Here is an 18,662-nt window from a genome sequence, read left to right as displayed (position 1 = left end):
TACTGCCAGTGTAATCTTTTTGTGTCCTGTTTTCTGGGGGTATTATGGGGTGTCCTTCTTAGTGCCAGTTCCTGTTCCTCTCCTGTAGATATTACAGAAGTTGCATTCACTTATTCTGGCCACCGAGGAAATCACATGTATACTAAAAACTGATTGACAGGGGCTTCCCTGGCAGTCCAGTGGTTACGAATCTGTGTTTACACTGCAGGGGGGCACAGGTTCGATCTCTGGTCAGGGAACAAAGACACTGCATGCCATTTGGTGTGGTCAAAAATAAATAAATAAAATGGAGAAATAGCATCATCTTAGTATTTTAAAACAACTGATTGACAGGTGCTATTTTAGAGCCTTAAGAATTGACAAAACAGTTTTCCTGCCTTATTCACTAAGTCTAAGAGCCAAGCTAGTAGAATATTTTCTAAGAAGCATAGTTTATGGAGTAATTTTCCTACCCTCATCTATTTCCTCATCTTATACTTCTCTACAGTGTAGGAAAGATTCTCCCTTACTTGTCTTGGTACAGAATTTATTCAATTTTCTGTTAAAGTTATAATAATATCCTTCAGATCTGTGGCACTGATTGATCTAAATCGCATAGAGTAAAACTTAAGTTATCTGCATTTGTTTGTTGGTAAAGAGGGAGACCATGTACATACATCCAGAATGCTTGGCGTTCATAGCAACTATTGTGACCAATTTAATACAGAAACATTTGGCCATGATCAATACCATAGCCAAAGATGGAATTACAATAATGCTGTTCAAAACTAACAATCCATAAGTACCAAGGACAGGTTGGATATTGATGAAGTTGAAATGAGGGACTTCATTCAGGGACCTCAGATTCATACTGTTGCTTTTTCATGATCTCATTAAAAGCCTATTCTTTCCCCATGGGGAGGCAGGTGCATGCTGGGTGATCCCATTGAGCTGCCAGCACTCTGTCAGGAGGTTCTGTTGATGGATATATGTCCAGTCACTTGAGAATTGTGTCTGAGTGAAATACACTTGCACAAGTCAATTATTAATGACAGTGCCTTTAACAACTCCCTGAAAAGGTGGGGGTGTGATTTCTTCCATGGAGTTGACTTCAGCAAATTCACAAATGCTAAAATCTGGCATTTAAAAAATTTCCATTTCTGCTCTTAGACTCATCATGAAATAAGCACATCACTTTTTATACTCTGTCCATAATCCCAGTGTCTTAGGTTTTGTTTCCTTTTTTCATTAAAATCATTCCTGTGTTTTGATCAGTAAAGTGCATTGCTTGATTTCATTTGAGATTTGTATTTGTGTTTTTATTTTCATTCCTTTATATTTCTTTGGTTCAAAGTGTCAGAAGATGATGTTTTTTATGACAAACTGCCCTCGTTTGAAAGGCGCTGTGAGACGCCTGCAGGTATGGTGTCAGCTGAGTGATCTTTAGATATCTAGACTTCAAAAATCCAAGCCATTATGCCATCTGAATGCTAAACTTCATGGACATGCTACTCACCTCATGAGTGTCCAGTGCCTCTCAGATGCACCATCTACTTACTGTTCATCATGAAACTCATGCCACTGAAATGGTTTTTTTCAAGTGAACATATTATAAAGCAGTAGGTTGCATGACAGTTTCTCAGTGAAAAGGTTCAAGAAAGGGGAGAGGCTGTTGCTTTGTGAACTAACAAAGGGAGGGATAATTTAACTGCTCAGAATTACATGTCCAGTGACGGCTTTTTTATTTAAAACATAGTAGAACACCATTAGTAATCTTGTTTTTCCTATGGTACATAGGTAAAGGGTGTTTTGTGTCTGGTTGCCTAAGGTGATTCCAGGGAAGGGAGTGGAAGATATATGGCATCTTCCATGAACTTTCAATTGATATGCAATGCTGTTGTCATTGAAAACCTCAGCTAAGTTTTATGTAACCCATAACTCCTAGTTTCTTTTTTAAAACATAGAAGGGGATGACAGTGAAGATGAAACAAACACAGCAATTGCTGAGTGACAGTTTGCCCAAACTAGTGCAGTTAAAATAAAATATGCTGACGCCCCTGCATGGCCAGGAAGACTTCTGCTCCACGCGCACCAGCACCAAGTACCAAGCTGCCAGCAACACGTGCCCATCCCTTTAGGCCTACATAGCTTTGCTTTTGCTTTCTATTTCCCAAACTTAAAAAAAAAAAAAAAAAAACATAGATTGCCAGCCTTCCCTTTTCCCTGCACGCTAATGGCATGCAGTGCCTCCGCCCTCCCCTTAGTGAGATTAATGACCTGCTCTGTAACTCATACTGTGTCCTTCTCTCTCCCTCTCCTTAACCTTTCCCATCCCGCTTCAACTCCTGGCCATACAGAGAATGAACAGCCTTCCCTCGTTTGGTTTGACAGAGGAAAGTTTTATTTGACTTTTGAAGGTAAGTAGTACATAGCATACCAGATTCTAATTTTTCCTCCCCTCATGCTTTTCCCCATTCGCATTTTTAAAAAATCCCAGTTTTCTTCAAAAGACCTGGTCTCACTTTCTATATAAAAATGCTATGGCTACTTAGAAAATATTTAAATACTAAAGAAAATACTCCATGAATTTGGTTTGTATGAGATCTCCAATTTTTTGTATTAAAAAATTAAAGCTAATTTGCAGTTAATATTGGTTACTTAATTAACTGAAATAAATTGAAAAAAAAAAAACACCTTTTTTGGGCAAGGAACTTAACTCTGTCAACCAGGGCTCTTTCCTAACTCTTTTGCAAGTGCAATGCAACAAATATAAGGACATTTTTGGTTAGAACTGGCATTTAATTTTGTTTTGAATAATTAATATTTCAGATACAACATCCATTATTGTAAAATGTAAATATATTCTTATGACAAGGAATGCTGCATGAGAGATCAGAAAAATGAAGAAAAGAAAAAGTATTTTCATAAGTTCTATTTACAGCTTCTGATATGGAAATTGTAACTGGAATGACTAGTAAAATGGACAACTACCACTGGACTTGCCATTTTAGAAGATGAAAGAAAATATACATAAGTGTAATGTCTGTTATCTAACCTCAATGTTGAATAATTTGTTATTTCTGCATTAAGGATTAGCATTCTTCTGTCTTATATTTAAATTCTAAATCATTTTAACAGGCCAAGCATTTGATAAAATAACCCATTTAAACTGGTTTAATAACCCATTTAATGGTATAGGACAATTAAGTAAGTAAACTTAACAAATGGACTATCTTATACATATTTATCACAAGCCTCTACTTTCTACAATTTTAAATAGCTAAGTTTATCTTGGGATAAAAAGTTGGCAAACAAAATTTCTACTCAAGAATTGATTCTAAATATGGTCTTTGTATTTCATGATAACAAAAAGAACTTCTATAAGTGTGTGTTTTAGCACAATTTAAAATATTAGAATGACTGGCACAAATTTTCAAGTAGTTTGTGTGGTGTGACATTTTTCTCTTAACAGTGACTTTTCTTTGCAAGATAGTCCCTTTAGCTTGGAGTGGCTTGGCTAGTAGCAGGAAACATTGATTCAAAGCTTCCCAAATACTGATGTCTCTCCTGGCTCAGGCAGAGAACAGGTGGATAGACAATCTTAGAAAAGGATGAATATTTTCCACATGATGTTGGAAGCCTTCATTGCCTCAGGTCATTAATTTTGTAATAACCAAGATGCAAAATCCACAAACTTATGACCTTCTAAACTTTCTCTTCAAATTAGATGAATAAAAGTGCCCAGGTGTCTTTTTACTGATCAGCACATCTCATAGGAGACGCTATGACTGAATAGGTTTATGATCTTGACATACTGCCAATACCTGCATATATAAAGGCTCTTTCTCTGGTTCAGGTTGACTGCATTAAAGGTTGTAGTTTACCCTGTTTTAAACAGGAAATTAAGCCATGTGCTACTGGCAACCTTCAAGTAATGTCTGGGGCTCCAAAAAACTTTCATAGTTCTTTGTTGGTACAGTTTGTTTTGGCTTTAGAGTATCTATTGTCTGGTTTGCTTTTATTTTGGTTAGGATTTCTTTAAACCAAAGAAATCCAAGAGATAGACTTTTTGTAAGATTCCAGTCTAAAGACAGCTTTTGATTGTTGGCTTGTTTGTTTTTTAAAATATATCATCAATCAAACATAAGTATTAATAAGCATGTGGAATAGCAATATGAACCACTTTTTTTTTTAATTTTAGGAAAAGAAAATATTCGTTAGTAGATTTGGGGTATCTAATGTTGGTAGCTAACATTGCCATTCTAATTAGTAAAATCCAAATACCTTAAACATCTCAATTTAAGACAAGAGAAGTCACACAAGGAAAGAGATTGAACAGAAATTAATTGAAACCTCTAGCTTTGTGTTAGCTTTATCTTGGATTTTGCTGAAGGTTTGGAAGTATAAACAAGGTTTTCCAAGGGACTATAGGAGAGGTCATGTCATGAATATGTCCTACTTATCTATCAAGAAATGCTCATGCAAATTAAAGTACATTTCAATGAACTTTAAGGGAAGACTTAGGAGGACATCTTACCCCCTTCAAGGGTGGCTATCTTTTAAGAATGGGAAAAGACTTGTTTTAGTGGTTTATGTAAATTAGCCTCAGGTAGTTTTAGCTAATGCAACATGGAATGGTTTTTTTAAATTTTCTGCTGGGATGATAAAATGGCATAGAAACAATGACTTGTTAAATTGCTTTGAGAATAATGCCCCTACTCAAACTTTAAACTACAAAAAGACATGGTCATTCAACATATTTTATTGAATAGCACTTCTAGTATATTCTTCTAGGGCACTCTGGCTTTACCCATATTTGTTATTATTAATGTTAATCATCATTATCTTTAATTCTTTATTTGGGGAATGTATAAGAGGATCAGATTCCCAGGTCAAAAATGCATTTGTTCTAAATAACTTTTAAGTTATTATTTGTTGGCATTTAAATAGTGTTTTATCATGTTCAAAACCTTAGCCTATCATATCCATTGCTTTTTCTGGCAGGCCTCTGGTCAGTGGGTCACCCAGTGAGTGAGTGAGCCACTTACCAATCAACCAACTAACTAATGAACTTCATGAACTTATTTGGAAATAATATGAGATGCTTCACACTTCTAAATTTAACTTAACAAGAGAGATAGAAAAGTGTTAGACAATGGTTCTAACTCACAAGAGCTCCAAAGCTTGTCTTAATGGCTTAGTTTTAAACAATTTCACTAAAAAAAAAATAGTCACTGAAATTTTAACCTATTTAAGTTGAGCTTTAAAAAAAAGGTAAAGGTTACATAAGGTAGAACCTGTTAAAATTCATTCATTCAGGAGTATATCCTACTGAAGCTATCAAGTCTTCTGAGATGAAAGGAAGGGAAAGATATTCCATAAAAAGTAGAAGATAAGACTATTAGCTATTTGAATAATTCCCTAGAGCATTCAAACATGAAAATGTTTCCAGAAATGTGCTGTCCCTCTCTTTGTTTAGCTTATTTAACTACAAAATCATCTTGTATCTGGTCATGAAAAAAAAAACAAACAACCTACAACCATAGATTCTTGTATCCTTGTTCTGAAGATTGCCTCTCTCCTCTGTGCATACAGCCACTTGCACTCTCCTCTCTAGTCCACTCCTTACTCCTGTTCACTGGTCTCACTCCCAACACACACCCGGGAATGTCACTTAGCAACACCCTTGTCTGTACTCCCAGGCTCTTTGCCAAACTGGCCCACCTGTTGGCTTCACTGCATCTCCGCTCTCTCCAGGGGCCATTGCTTCCCCTATAACACTCTCCATGGAAAGTTCATCAGTTTGCTATAGGCTGTATGAGTTCTTCCAACTCTCCATTAAAACTTCCAACCCCCTCTCCCCATTATGAAAAGTAGCCATATGCTCATTTCACCTTTTATTTACCGCTGTTCACACTGACCTACAGAGCATTTCCCCGGCATTCGTCTATAGGCTTAGGGACACTGGCAGCCCCCTTTTCACCCTCTTCTCTACTTCACTCACTAGCTTCCTTTTGTCACATAGATTCGATGTGGATGATCCATCAACATTCTCTCTCAAGGGCTTCTTCAACTTCAGTTCCAATAAACTTTCACTCCACTCAGTAACCCATATGTCTGGCCACATCTAAGAAATGGCCCCTACCAGAAAGTATCATTTCAGCTATTTCAAAACTAACAATTCGTCCCCCTTGTTGTAGTACAAGAACTGTACTAGGCATGATCCTTTCATTCAGTTAGCTGAGTACTATTGTGTGCCAGCGCTGTTCTAGGCACTCCCCTACAGGGAACAAAACAGAAAAAATTCCGAGTCACTGCAGAGCTTATGTTGTAATATGGAAAATCAAAAACAAGAAGATAAGTAAAATATGTAGCATGGACATGGTAATAAGTTCTACAGAAATGAAATAAAACAGGGGAAAAGAATGGAGCATATAGGGGTTGAAAATAAAGAGGAGGAACTGAGGTAAGAAAAATAATGAATAATAATAACTAATACCTGAGTCTTTACTACATGAAAAATACATTTCATCTAATATCTCATTTCATCTGCACAACTCATGGATGAAGAAATTCTGATTCAAATAACATATGTGACTTTTGAGAATCACTCAGCCAGGAAGAGGAAGAGTAGAGATTGAAATCCAGGCTGCCTAGCTGGAGACCTGGCCTGATGCTCTGCTCCATGTCCGTGATATCTCATTTAGCTTTTGTGACAGTCCCTTGAAATAGGTGATGCTGGTGGGTTTCTCTAACTCTCCTAACCTTCCAGTTTCCCAGTCCCCTGACTACACATTATCTTTGACTTTGTTGAACCCTCTAGTCTTATGGCACCCCACTCGCATTCAATCCACCAGCCAAACCTACATTCAAGTTTATCCAGATTAGACCCCATGAAGGAAAAGTATGTTTCTATACAATGGAAGATACACTTTCCTCTTTGAAACTGTGCTGTCTGTATGAAAAACTCAACTCTTGGACATTTTAACTTCTGACCTCCTTCAGTGGGTTATTAAATGTCCCTACTTAATAGTTCATAATACATAATCTTAGTCATGGGCCACTCAAGTTTCTTCCCCCTGACATAGTAATCCTGTAAGAAACAGGTCAAATTTTTCACAGATAACCAGATATAAATTCATTCATCCAAGAGTCACTAGAAGAAGGAAACTTGAAAGGCATAAGCAATTTTATGAGAAGGAGCCATTTTGCTAAATTCACAATATTCTTCTAGTGGAAATTGTCCACTAATTGCCCCCACCCCACTGTTGCTGTGCTGGACTTAGTTGTGTCCGACTCTTTGTGACCCCATGGACTGTAGCCCGTCAGGCAGGATTCTCCAGGCAAAAATACTGGAGTGGGTTGCCATGCCCTCCTCCAGGGGATCTTCCCAACCCATGGATCGAACCCAGGTCTCCAGCATTGCAGGAGGATTCTTTACCATCTGATCCACCAGGGAAGCACTGCCCCGCCCCCACCCCCTGACTGTAGGCCCTTCTCAATCAATAAAGTTACTGAGCACTCAACTACAAACACAGGGTTAAGTACAACCAAGTTGGGGAAAATTACAGAAACATAAGAAGCAGTGATACAAGACTGTCTTCATTGAAAATATTAAAACTGCCCTCCCTAGCTATTTCAAATTTTTTAATGTAAACTACAATGTGATTATGAAATGCAAAATCTTTTCTATTCACAATTGAAGGTCACAGAGAGTTAAAAAAAAAAAAAAAAAAAGGCCTAAACCTGTGAGGAAGATTTAAGTGGAGCAGAACCTATAAAATGTTCTACCAGGCAGGTCTGCTGATGGTTTCAGAATTCTCTCGACCTTGGGACTTCCCTGATGGTCCAGTGGTTAAGGCCCATTACTTCCAATGCAGGGGATGTGGGTTCAATCCCTGGTTGAGGAACTAAGATCTGACATGCTGCATGGCCAAAAAATAAATAAGTACCTAATGCTGGTTCCCTGGTGGTTCAGATGGTAAAGAATCTGCCTACAATGTGAGAGACCTAGGTTCAATCGCTGGGTCAGGAAGATTCCTTGGAGAAGGGGATGGCAACCCACTTCAATATTCTTGTCGGAGAATACCATGGACAGAAGAACCTGGTAGGCTACAGTCCATGGGGTCGCCAAGAGTTGGACACGACTAAGTGACTTTCACAATGCTGGTTCTGAGGCTCAAAAACAAAACTAGTAAAATATTAAAGAAAAAAAAATGATTCACTTGACCTCTTCACAAGGAATTAGTAGTTCTGAAATTCTCTGGGATTGACCAACATGCTGATATTTCCCTTGACTTCCTGTTCCTTGAGGCAGGTGCCTTATATCATTTAAGTTTAGTGTATGACTGTCATGCTGGAGCTAGACTAGAAAGTCAGTAAAAGAGAAGCGTTTTCTTTATTCTTCTAACTCCTGATACCAAGCATGTAGGTGTTTCCCTTCACACTAAATAGTTTGGGCACTAACTACCTGAAGTCAGGCAGACCCCACAGGTTAAGGTTCGGCCCCACCAGCCTGTCCCCTCACTTCACATACCAGTCACAAGTCTCAGGTCTGTACTTCTTATGGACCACCTATAAATTGAGTGTTCCCCATAACCATCTCCTGGGGTTCAATAATTTGCTAGGACAACTCACAGAACTAGGAAAGTGGTTTACTTTCTATTACCTGTTTATTCTAGAGGATACGATGCAGGCGCATTGAAAGAAATGATGAGGACAAAGTCTGAGCGAAGGGGGCATGGAGCTCTCATGGGTGTGTGCCCTTCCAGTACATTGATTTGTTCATCAACCCGGATGCTCTCCAAGCCTCATTGTTTCAGAGGTTTATTATGTAGGCACAGTTGTGTGAATCATTGACTGTTGGTGATTAAGTCAATGTCCAGGCTCTCTCCTCTCCCTGAGATTGGGGGACAGGACAGAAAGTTCCATTCCTCTAACCAGCCAGTCTCCATCCTCCAAGAGTCACCTCATTAGTAGAAACTCAAGTATGCTTGAAAGAGGCTTTTTTATGAATAACAACCCCTATTCAACCCTTTCACTCAAAAAAATCACATGAGTTTGAGGAGCTCTGTGCCAGGAACTGGAATAAAGACCAAATATGTGTTTCTTACCATCATAGTCAGCAAAGTGCTCTCTGTATTAGCCTTTGTGTTCAAGCCAAATGATGTGAATGGATTGCTAGAGATGACATGAATGTACAAAATTCATATCAGAATTATATCCAATTAAATACCTGCGGGAAAGCTTAAGAGTAGTTAGCAGCTTCTATCTCAAGTCACCAAGCACAGGGTCCCTAGTTGGTGAAAAGATGATTTTATTTGGGTTCAGCATGTGCAGAGTACTGCAGCTGATACCAACACTGCTAATGAATTATCATGACGAGTCCTTACCAAGGAGAGCTAATTACTGCTAATTACTCCCTGGCCATAAACTCATATAACCCATACAGCAACTGTGTGGATTCATATTTTAAAATATTATTCACATTTTACTGAAAATTTAGGTGACTTCCCCCAAATAACACAGCCAGTCAGTGGGTAAATCCATTCAAGGGGAGTTAGTGCTATGTTATAAAACCAATACTGCTAACCACTGTAATGTTCAAATCTTCACTGTGCCACTCAAAAATAATGTGATCTTGGAAATTTAATGTCTCTGAGTTTCAGTTTTGTAATTTTTAAAGTGGAAGCTATAATACCCACCTAGTTGGATAATTAGGAAAATCAAGTAAGAGAGATTTTTGTTTGTTTGCTTTTTAACATACTGCACACTATTAAAGGCTTTTTGGTTTGGTTTTGTGTTTATTTAGACTTTATGTTTTAGAGCAGTTCTAAGTTAGCAATAAAATTGAGGAGAAGGTACCGGGATTTTCAATTCACCCCCTGCTCCCACACATACACAACCTTCCTCACCCAAGTGGGACATCTGTTACCTAAAGTAGTCACCTTTACGTAATCACCTAAAGTCCATAGTGTACATTAGGGTTTACTCTTGGCATTGTGTATTCCACTGGTTTGGACAAATGTATCTTTAATTATGATATCCAGAGTTTTTTTCACCCCCCCTAAAAATCCTCTGTGCTCTGTCCATTCATTCTTTTGCAGTCCCCCAAGCCCTGGCAACCACTGATCCTTTTACTAGTTTCATAGTTGTTCTTTTTCCAGAATGTCATAGTGTTGGAATCATATAGTGTGTAACCTTTTTCAGATTGGCTTCTTTCACTTAATAATATGATTTTAATATTCCCTCATGTCTTTTTATGACTTCACTGCTCTGAAATGTTTTTATTTTTCATACTTGGAGTTTGCATTCAAACTGAATGAGGAGAATTAAGGCAAAGGGCCAAGATTAAGTTCTGTGCCTAACATGCATTTGTTTCTTATTTCTGGCATTTTCCTGATCTCAAGTGACCGCTTGGGGTTCTGGGAGTGACTAAGGCCAGGAGTTTCCTTTCATATCTCCATCAGACTCACTGTAGTAAATGCCATAATAGAATTATAAAGATATGCTGGAAATGTATAAATAATGGATAAACTTTTAACTGGGAAGAATTTGGGAAACTTCTTAGAGACACAGAGGCTTTGACCTGACTGACAGTAAGGGGCAAGGAGGACTTTAGATACCGAAGACTGTCCCAATTTAAAGAATGATTTGAGCAAAGGTGTTAGGGTGAGTGAAATCCATGTTATTCTCAGGGATGATATCCACGTTTTACCCAGGAATGACATCTATGTTACATTCAATAAACACTGGGAGAGGCCAGGCATGTTTTAAGAAATGATCTTGAAAAAGACTAACTAGAGCTCATATTCCAAAAGATTTTAAATACTGAAAGAAGGGATTTGATTACAATCTTTATACAAGGTGGAACCTTGAGAAATTTTTGAGGATGGTAGGATCATCTTTGATTTTAAGGATTAGAGAAATTTGGGGTTTTACTGAATAATTCACGATAAGTAGTAAAGAACCGACAGTACTGTTTTCATCAAGATATTTGAAAAAGCCATAGGGGTTGAAACATTTGACATCTAATTGGTTGTACAAAGGGGCTTCCCAGGTGGTGCTAGTGGTAAATAACCCACCTACCAATGCAGGAGATGTAAGAGATGCAGGTTTGATCCCTAGGTCAGAAAGATCCCCCAGAGAAGGGCATGGCAACCCACTTCAGTACTCTTGCCTGGAGAATCCCATGGATAGAGGAGCCTGGTGGGTACAGTCCACAGGGTTGCAAAGAGTCAGGTAAGACTGAAGCAACTGAGCACACACGCACAGGTTATGAGAAATAAGTGAATACTTCCATCCTGAGACACAGGGAGAAGGGTGCTGCTGTGAACCAGGAGAAAGGAGACTCTAAGAGCCCTGGGTTTGGTCAGAAAGAATGAACTGCTTTTGAGACATCTCAGCTTTGAAGTCCTGCACACCATCCCTTATATATGAGTCCAGGAGTAGACAGACTGTGGAAATGTGGGAATTATTTTTGTTTGGAAATGAGGGCTGAATCCAGGGAGGGGAGGGCTCAGCCTTGGGACAAACCTGTATCATAGGAGCCATATGGGAAAAAGAATGCCTTGGAATTTGCTCCACTGTATCTTTTCTATAAAGTGAAATTGCTCAATCCTGTCCGACTCTTTGCAACCCCACGGACTTTAGCCTACCAGGTTCCTCCGTCCATGGAATTTTCCGGGCAAGAATACTGGAGTGGGTTGCCATTTCCTTCTCCAGGAGATCTGCCCAACCCAGGGATTGAACCCAGGTCTCCTGCATTGTAGGCAGACACTTTACCATCTGAGCCACCAGAGAAGTCTTTCTATAAATAGCCACACAAATATTAATATATAGCACAAAAATATATCTGTTAAATATTGTGCATTCAAAATTAATCATTAATATTTATATAAATAGCCACACAAATATTAATGATTACTTTTGAATGCATAATATTTAATGGATATATTTTTGTGCTATATATTAAGTACCTAGATCTTTTCCTGATCTGTTTCCTCTCAGTTGTTCGGGAAGCAAGGAGCATGGAAGAAGGCACACCTAACTAGCTCACCTGGCTGCACCCTGAGTATGACCTTACCATTAACCTAAGTAACAGATAGGAAAATTGCAGATACCAAGCCTGGAAAGAACATATCATCTTCTTGAAGGCCATTATAGCAAATACAAGTTAACACAGATGTGACATACTGCCTCTTTTCACTGGCTGTTGCCTGTCCATGCCTTTTGTCCAATCTTCTCATCTGTCTTATAATTTTCTATCTTTTCCTCCCGACACACACACATGAACACTGAAAACTGAGCATCATATAAGACTGAAGAAATTATTAATATTTGTCATGTCCATTAAACAAAAAAGTAATAACTTGTATAAACTTTATAAATAACTGAGTAACAAATTTTGCATTTCTTGGTTTATAAATAGGAATAAAATTAGGTTTTTTAATAGGACACCCATTTTCTTTTTCCACGAAGTAGGAGCTCTTCCAAAAAAAAAAATATGACATTCCCTGCCTATCCCCACAGTAAACTTATAGACATGTAAATCATGTTCAAAAGGAGGAATTAGTTGTTTGTTATGATATAATAGAGTTTCTGAAATACTCCTCATAGTAGCTGCAGTGTGTCTAGACACACTCATAGTTAATATTCTTTAGCATGAATTAAGACTATCTTCATATGTTTATATGGATGTGCACAAAATTGATTATGATGGATACATAGCAAAATGCTAAGGTTTACCTTGCTTACTAATTCTACAATAGGTAGATACCTGATAGGAAGAACAATGAACAAACCTGTAGAACATAGCCTTGATAATTGCTATAGGAACAAATATTGTTTTAGCTATATTCATTCAGTCAGCAAGTAATTACTGAGACCCCACTGTGCCCTCAGTACTATGAAAGATACTGTGGTTTCAGTAGAGAACAAGACACATCTCCACCTTCATGGAATGTAGAAGCCAGATGTTAAACAAGTTGTTACAATAACATGCATGGAGATGGTTATAATTCAGGAGATACAGGGCTTTGGAGGTAGCTAGAAGAAAGACAGTCTGGCCTAGAAGCTAGAGAGAGTTTCCAGAGGAAGAAGAAGGCATGACTTTTTAGGCTACAAGGAGTCTGCTTTGAAGAAAGATAAAATGTTGCCGAGTTAGAGTTCTAATAAAAAATAAGAATGTAACATGTAAATGTTAACCTAAAAGTGTATTGGGTATTATCCTAGATATTAAAGCTAGAATAAGAGTTCCTAGTTAATTTATATGAGTTTACTCTCAGTACACACACATGCATACACACACATATTTGTATAGATAGAGAAAATATGTGGAATACATATATACTTAGAGAGAATGTGTGTGTGTCTCTGTGTGCACACACATTGGCTTTAGAATTAGCCTTCTGGGTCTAGTTTCAGCATAATGTGAAAAAGCTGGCTTAAAACTCAGCGTTCAAAAAACTAAGATTATGTCATCCGGCCCCAACACTTCATGTCAAACAGAAGGGGAAAAAGTGGAAACGGTGACAGATTTTTTCTTGGACACCAAGATCACTGCAGATGGTGACTGCAGCCATGAAATTAAAAGACACTTGCTTCTTGGAAGACAAGCTATGACCAACCTAGACAGCATATTAAAAAGCAGAGATATCACTTTGCACACAAAGATTCATATAATCAAAGCTCTGGTTTTTCCAGTAGTCATATATGGATGTGAGATTCAGACCATAAAGAAAGCTGAGTGCTGAAGAAATGATGCTTTCTAATTGTGGTGCTAGAGAAGATTCTTTAGAGTCTCTTAGACATCAAGGAGATCAAACCAGTCAACCCTGAAGGAAATCAACCCTGAATATTCATTGGAAGGACTGATGCTGAAGCTGAAGCACCAATATTTTGGCCACCTGGTGTGAAGAGCCAACTCATTGAAAAAATACCCTGATGCTGAGAAAGATTGAAGGCAGGAGTAGCAGAGGGCGACAGAGGATGAGATGGTTGGATAGCAGCACCAACTCAATGCACATGAGTTTGAGCAAATTCCAGGAGATAGCAAAGGTCTGGGAAGCCTGGCATACTGCAGTCCATGGGATTGCAAAGAATCAGACACGACTTAGCAACTGAACAACAACAAATGTGACTTTAGGGAAGCTACTTAGCCTAAGTCTTAGTTTCCTTCTCTGGCTATTGGAATAGTAATGGTATTACTAGAAAATAGTAACATGTTTCATAGAGTTGTAGTGCTTGCAGTCAGGATTCTATACTCAAGTACAAGGTCAGTGCACACAAAGTGCTCAATAGTGATTAACTCTTAACACCCTTGTCCAACTTCCCACATCCCTGGTCTGTTTTGTTTGGTTATTGCCTGCTTTGGAGAAGATCGGGCTGTTGCATTCTAGTTTTCTTCCACATAAAACATCTGGCAACTCCATCTACTGTGAGTTGCTACACGGCCCTCCCACCCCTTTGTCAGCAGGGGCAATGAGCAGTCTTTCCTGGCCTGTGTGTGCTGCAGGAGAATGATTTGGAAGCAGAAAGCCTCCTCCCTGCTGTACACTCACCCCCCACCTCCACCAGCCTCCACCAGAGCCCATCATTAAAGCTAACTTGCTGAGACTAATGATCTGCCTGCTGATACACTCCTTGGGGTGCTGTGTTCACTGCTGATGAGAGGTGTTGGAAGAGAATCTGCTACCATCTCTTTTATAAAGAATTTGTAAATCAAGGCATTTCAGCAGATTTGACAAGTGATTTCAAACTTCCTAAGAAAAGAATGGAGAAGCTAAGAATCACCAGAGGGATCTGTTTTTCCTTTGCATGGTGGAGCCTCCATTGTGCGATAGCTTTTTAAAAATTGAAGCATAGTTGACACAATATTATTTAAGTTACAGGTGTGAAATATAATAATTAACAATTTATGCTATGTTAATGCTATGCTAAGTCACTTCAGTCGTGTCCGACTCTGTGTGACCCCATAGATGGTAGCCTACCAGGCTCCCCCGTCCCTGGGATTCTCCAGGCAAGAACACTGGAGTGGGTTGCCATTTCCTTCTCCAATGCATGAAAGTGAAAAGTGAAAGTGAAGTCGCCTAGTCGTGTCTGACTCTTAGCAACCCCATGGACTGCAGCCTACCAGGCTCCTCCATCCATGGGATTTTCCAGGCAAGAGTACTGGAGTGGGGTGCCATTGCCTTCTCCGTCACAATTTATAGTTATTATTAAACATTATCTATATTCCTCATGTTGTACAATATATCCTTGTAGCTTATTTTACACATAATAGCTTGTGCGATAGCTTTTTATTGTGTGTCTTCTAAGAAGAGCTGTCCACAGATGGAGGCAGCTCATGCATTGTACTCCTGACTCTGACTCCCCCAGACAGAGGAGGACCTCTGATTATCCACTTCAGTGAGAGCTGACACATGAATGAAAAAGGCATTCAAATAAGTGATTTCAAAACTCAGTAGAATCTCTCACTTCTAAGAACTTATATATATGTGGAATAAATATATTTCATCAATACCATATATACTCCTAACAGATTTAGTCAATTACTTGTGAAAGGCCTTAATAAATTATACAGTACTATATACATGCAATCATTTCTTAAAATAATAATTACTATTAAATAAATACTTAATATGTGCTAAGAATTTTGCATTCATTGCTTTATTTATTAAATCAAAGATAGATTTGAGGACATTAAGATAAGTCATTGTGCTTAAGGTATTTTAACCTTTTTGTATCTTTGACTATTTTGCAACATGTATGTGGTAATAATTTCTGGTATAGCATAGACTTCCAACAGACAGGAACCTTCATGGACATCTTCTGCTGCTGGCTCTGCGCTCTAAGTCACCAGGATATGTAGAAATATGGCCTTGGGGTTTCTTCTCCTGCTGGCACACATTCACAGAGTGTGTGATTCACAATTGTGTTTCCGGTCTTTAATTCCGAGAAACTGCAGTGTTGCTTCCCCTAAGATTTAATTTAGAGGTTTGAACTATCCCTTTGAGAAAACACAAAAGGTTTGGGTGAGGTTAATTTTTCAAGGATGTTTTGGTGACTTTCAAGAGTTGCAGTCGTCATCGTAGAGGGTGAGTCCAGGAAGAGGAAGAATGAGTTATTTAATGTTGTTATCCTTTCCTAGATTTCACCTTTGATGGACGCTGTTCATAGCCCATTCGCCAGGAAACTGGCAGCTCAAATAGCAGGCTTTCAGGCAGTCAGACTAAGACCAACAGCATTCTTTATGCCTCTCCATTCACAATGGCACCCCACTCCAGTACTCTTGGCTGGAAAATCCCATGGATGGAGAAGCCTGGTAGGCTGCAGTCCATGGGGTTGCTAAGAGTCAGGCACGACTGAGCGACTTCACTTTCACTTTTCACTTTCATGCATTGGAGAAGGAAATGGCAACCCACTCCACTGTTCTTGCCTGGAGAGTCCCAGGGACGGGGGAGCCTGGTAGGCTGCCCTCTATGGGGTCGCACAGAGTCGGACACAACTGAAGCGACTTAGCAACAGCAGCAGCAGCAGGGAAATAACTTTGTAATTCAAAATTATCAGCATCCACTTTTTAACTGTAAGAACAGAAACTACTCAAATAATAAAGGAGAAATGTAGAAACTTCAGCATTATTTAAGACACTAGTGTAACTCTCAATTTATTTTTCTTAGTTTTTGTGTTACATTGGAGTATAATTGATTAACAATGTTGTGTTAGTTTCAGATGTACAGCAAAGGGATTCAGTTATACATATACATGTATCTATTCTTTTTCAAATTTTTTTCCCATTTAGGTTATTGTAGAGTATTGAGCAGAGTTCCCTCTGCTATACAGTAGGTGCTTGTTGGTTAAAGCAGTTGGTTATAGCAGTGCGTACATGTCAGTCCCAAACTCCCAATCTAATCCTTCCCCCACCCTTCCCCCCTGGTAACTGTAAATTCATTCTCTAAATCTGTGAGTCGGTTTCCATTTTGTAAATAAGTTCATTTGTGTCATTTTTTTTTAGATTCACTTATAAGCAATATTTTATGTTTGTCTTTCTCTATCTGGTTTACTTCCTCAGTATGACAATCTCTAGGTCCATCCATGTGGCTGCAAATGGCATCATTTCATTCTTTTTATGGCTTAGTAATATTACATTCTATATATATGCACCACTGCTTCTATCTATAAAAATTTTTGCCACACTATCATTATGCATACTCCTTGTAGAAAAACATAAAGATATAAAAAATAAAATAATCTATAATCTAATAACCTTAGATAATGACTATTTTGGTATATTTTATTTCTAAGATTTTTCATGTGTAGGTTATGTAATTTATATTTTCATACATATGATAATTTACTTTAACATATGATACTTTTTCTTACTTTAACATATGATAATGTCCCCCATGCCATTAAATTGCATTCGAAAATAGCTCACAGTTTGTTTTATTCTGATCATGAAACTGATGCAAGCACGAAATTGGCATAAGCATGAAATTGATGTAATCCCAGACGAACCCTATCTTAGGGCTTCCCTGGTGGCTCCTACTGTAAAGCTGTCTGCCTGCAATGCGGGAGACCCTAGTTCAATCCCTGGGTCAGGAAGCTCTCCTGAAAGAGGAAATGGCAACCCACTCCAGTATTCTTGCCTGTAAAATTCCATGGACAGAGGAGTCTGATAGGCTACAGTCCATGGCATCCCAAAGAGTCGGACACAACTGAGTGACTTCAATTTCTTTCTTTCTTTCTTTCTTTCTTTCATTTACTTTTTAAAATTCAAACAATATGGAGAAGTATAGATAAAAGAATAAATACAGAGAAAGAAGGATATCCTGCTATTTGCAGCAACATGGATGGATCTTAAGTACATTATGCTGTGAAATAAGCCAGACAGAGAAAGACAAGTGCCACGTGGTACAATTTGTATGCAGAATCTAGAAAACAAAGTCAGACTCATAGAAACAGAGTAGAAAAGTGGTTGCCAGGGACTGGGTGTGGGGAAATAGGGAGAATTTGGTAAAAGTGTACAAACTTTCAACTACAAATGAATATGGTCGGAGGATCTAATGTATTTGTCATTGTTGTTTAGTCGCTTGGTTGTGTCCAACTCTTTGCAACCCCTGGACTGTAGCCCACCAGGCTCTTCTGTCCATGGGATTTCCCCCGCAAGAATATTGGAGTGGGCTCCCATTTCCTTCTCCAGGGGCTCTTCCCTGACCCAGGGGTCGAACCCGCGGATTGAACCCGTGTCTCCTGCATTGCAGGTGAATTCTTTACCACTGAGCCACCATGGAAGCATGAGAAGCTAACATAAAACATAGTGACTATAGTTGATGGCACTGTATTGTACAACTGAAATTTGTTGAGAGAGTAGAACTTAAATGTTCTCATAAAAGAAGGAAAGGAAGGCAGGAGGGAGGGAGGAAGGGATGAAAGAAAGAAAAATACGTGAGGTAATGGATGTGTGAATTAACTAGATGGGAGAAATCCTCCCACAATGTATATGTAGGTCAGATCATCACACATACACATTAAACATCTTACAATTTAATTTTGAAATTATACCTCAATAAAGTTAGAGAAAAAGACTCTGAAATCACAAGTGTGTGTGTGTGTGCATGTTGTATTTACTTGATTCCAAAAATTCCTCCATTGGGATATGCTTCATTGGTTTAATAACAATC

At 38.5% G+C, this 18,662-nt stretch overlaps 1 protein-coding gene across 1 annotated transcript in view; it reads left to right on the top strand.

Moving 5' to 3' along the window:
* The window catches only part of SGIP1 (SH3GL interacting endocytic adaptor 1), a 236,717-nt gene that overhangs the window by 174,993 nt on the left and 43,062 nt on the right, over positions 1-18,662 (top strand). Inside the window, exon 18 of the mRNA XM_055585555.1 lies at positions 2,337-2,396. Within this exon, the coding sequence (XP_055441530.1) occupies positions 2,337-2,396 (60 nt within the window). The remainder of the gene's footprint in view (positions 1-2,336; positions 2,397-18,662) is intronic.

Source organism: Bubalus kerabau, chromosome 6 (genome assembly GCF_029407905.1).
Source record: "Bubalus kerabau isolate K-KA32 ecotype Philippines breed swamp buffalo chromosome 6, PCC_UOA_SB_1v2, whole genome shotgun sequence".
Classification (NCBI taxonomy): Eukaryota; Metazoa; Chordata; class Mammalia; order Artiodactyla; family Bovidae; genus Bubalus; species Bubalus kerabau.
The sequence above is the reverse complement of the archived record's forward strand: the minus strand, read 5'-3'. Positions and strand labels throughout refer to the sequence as shown.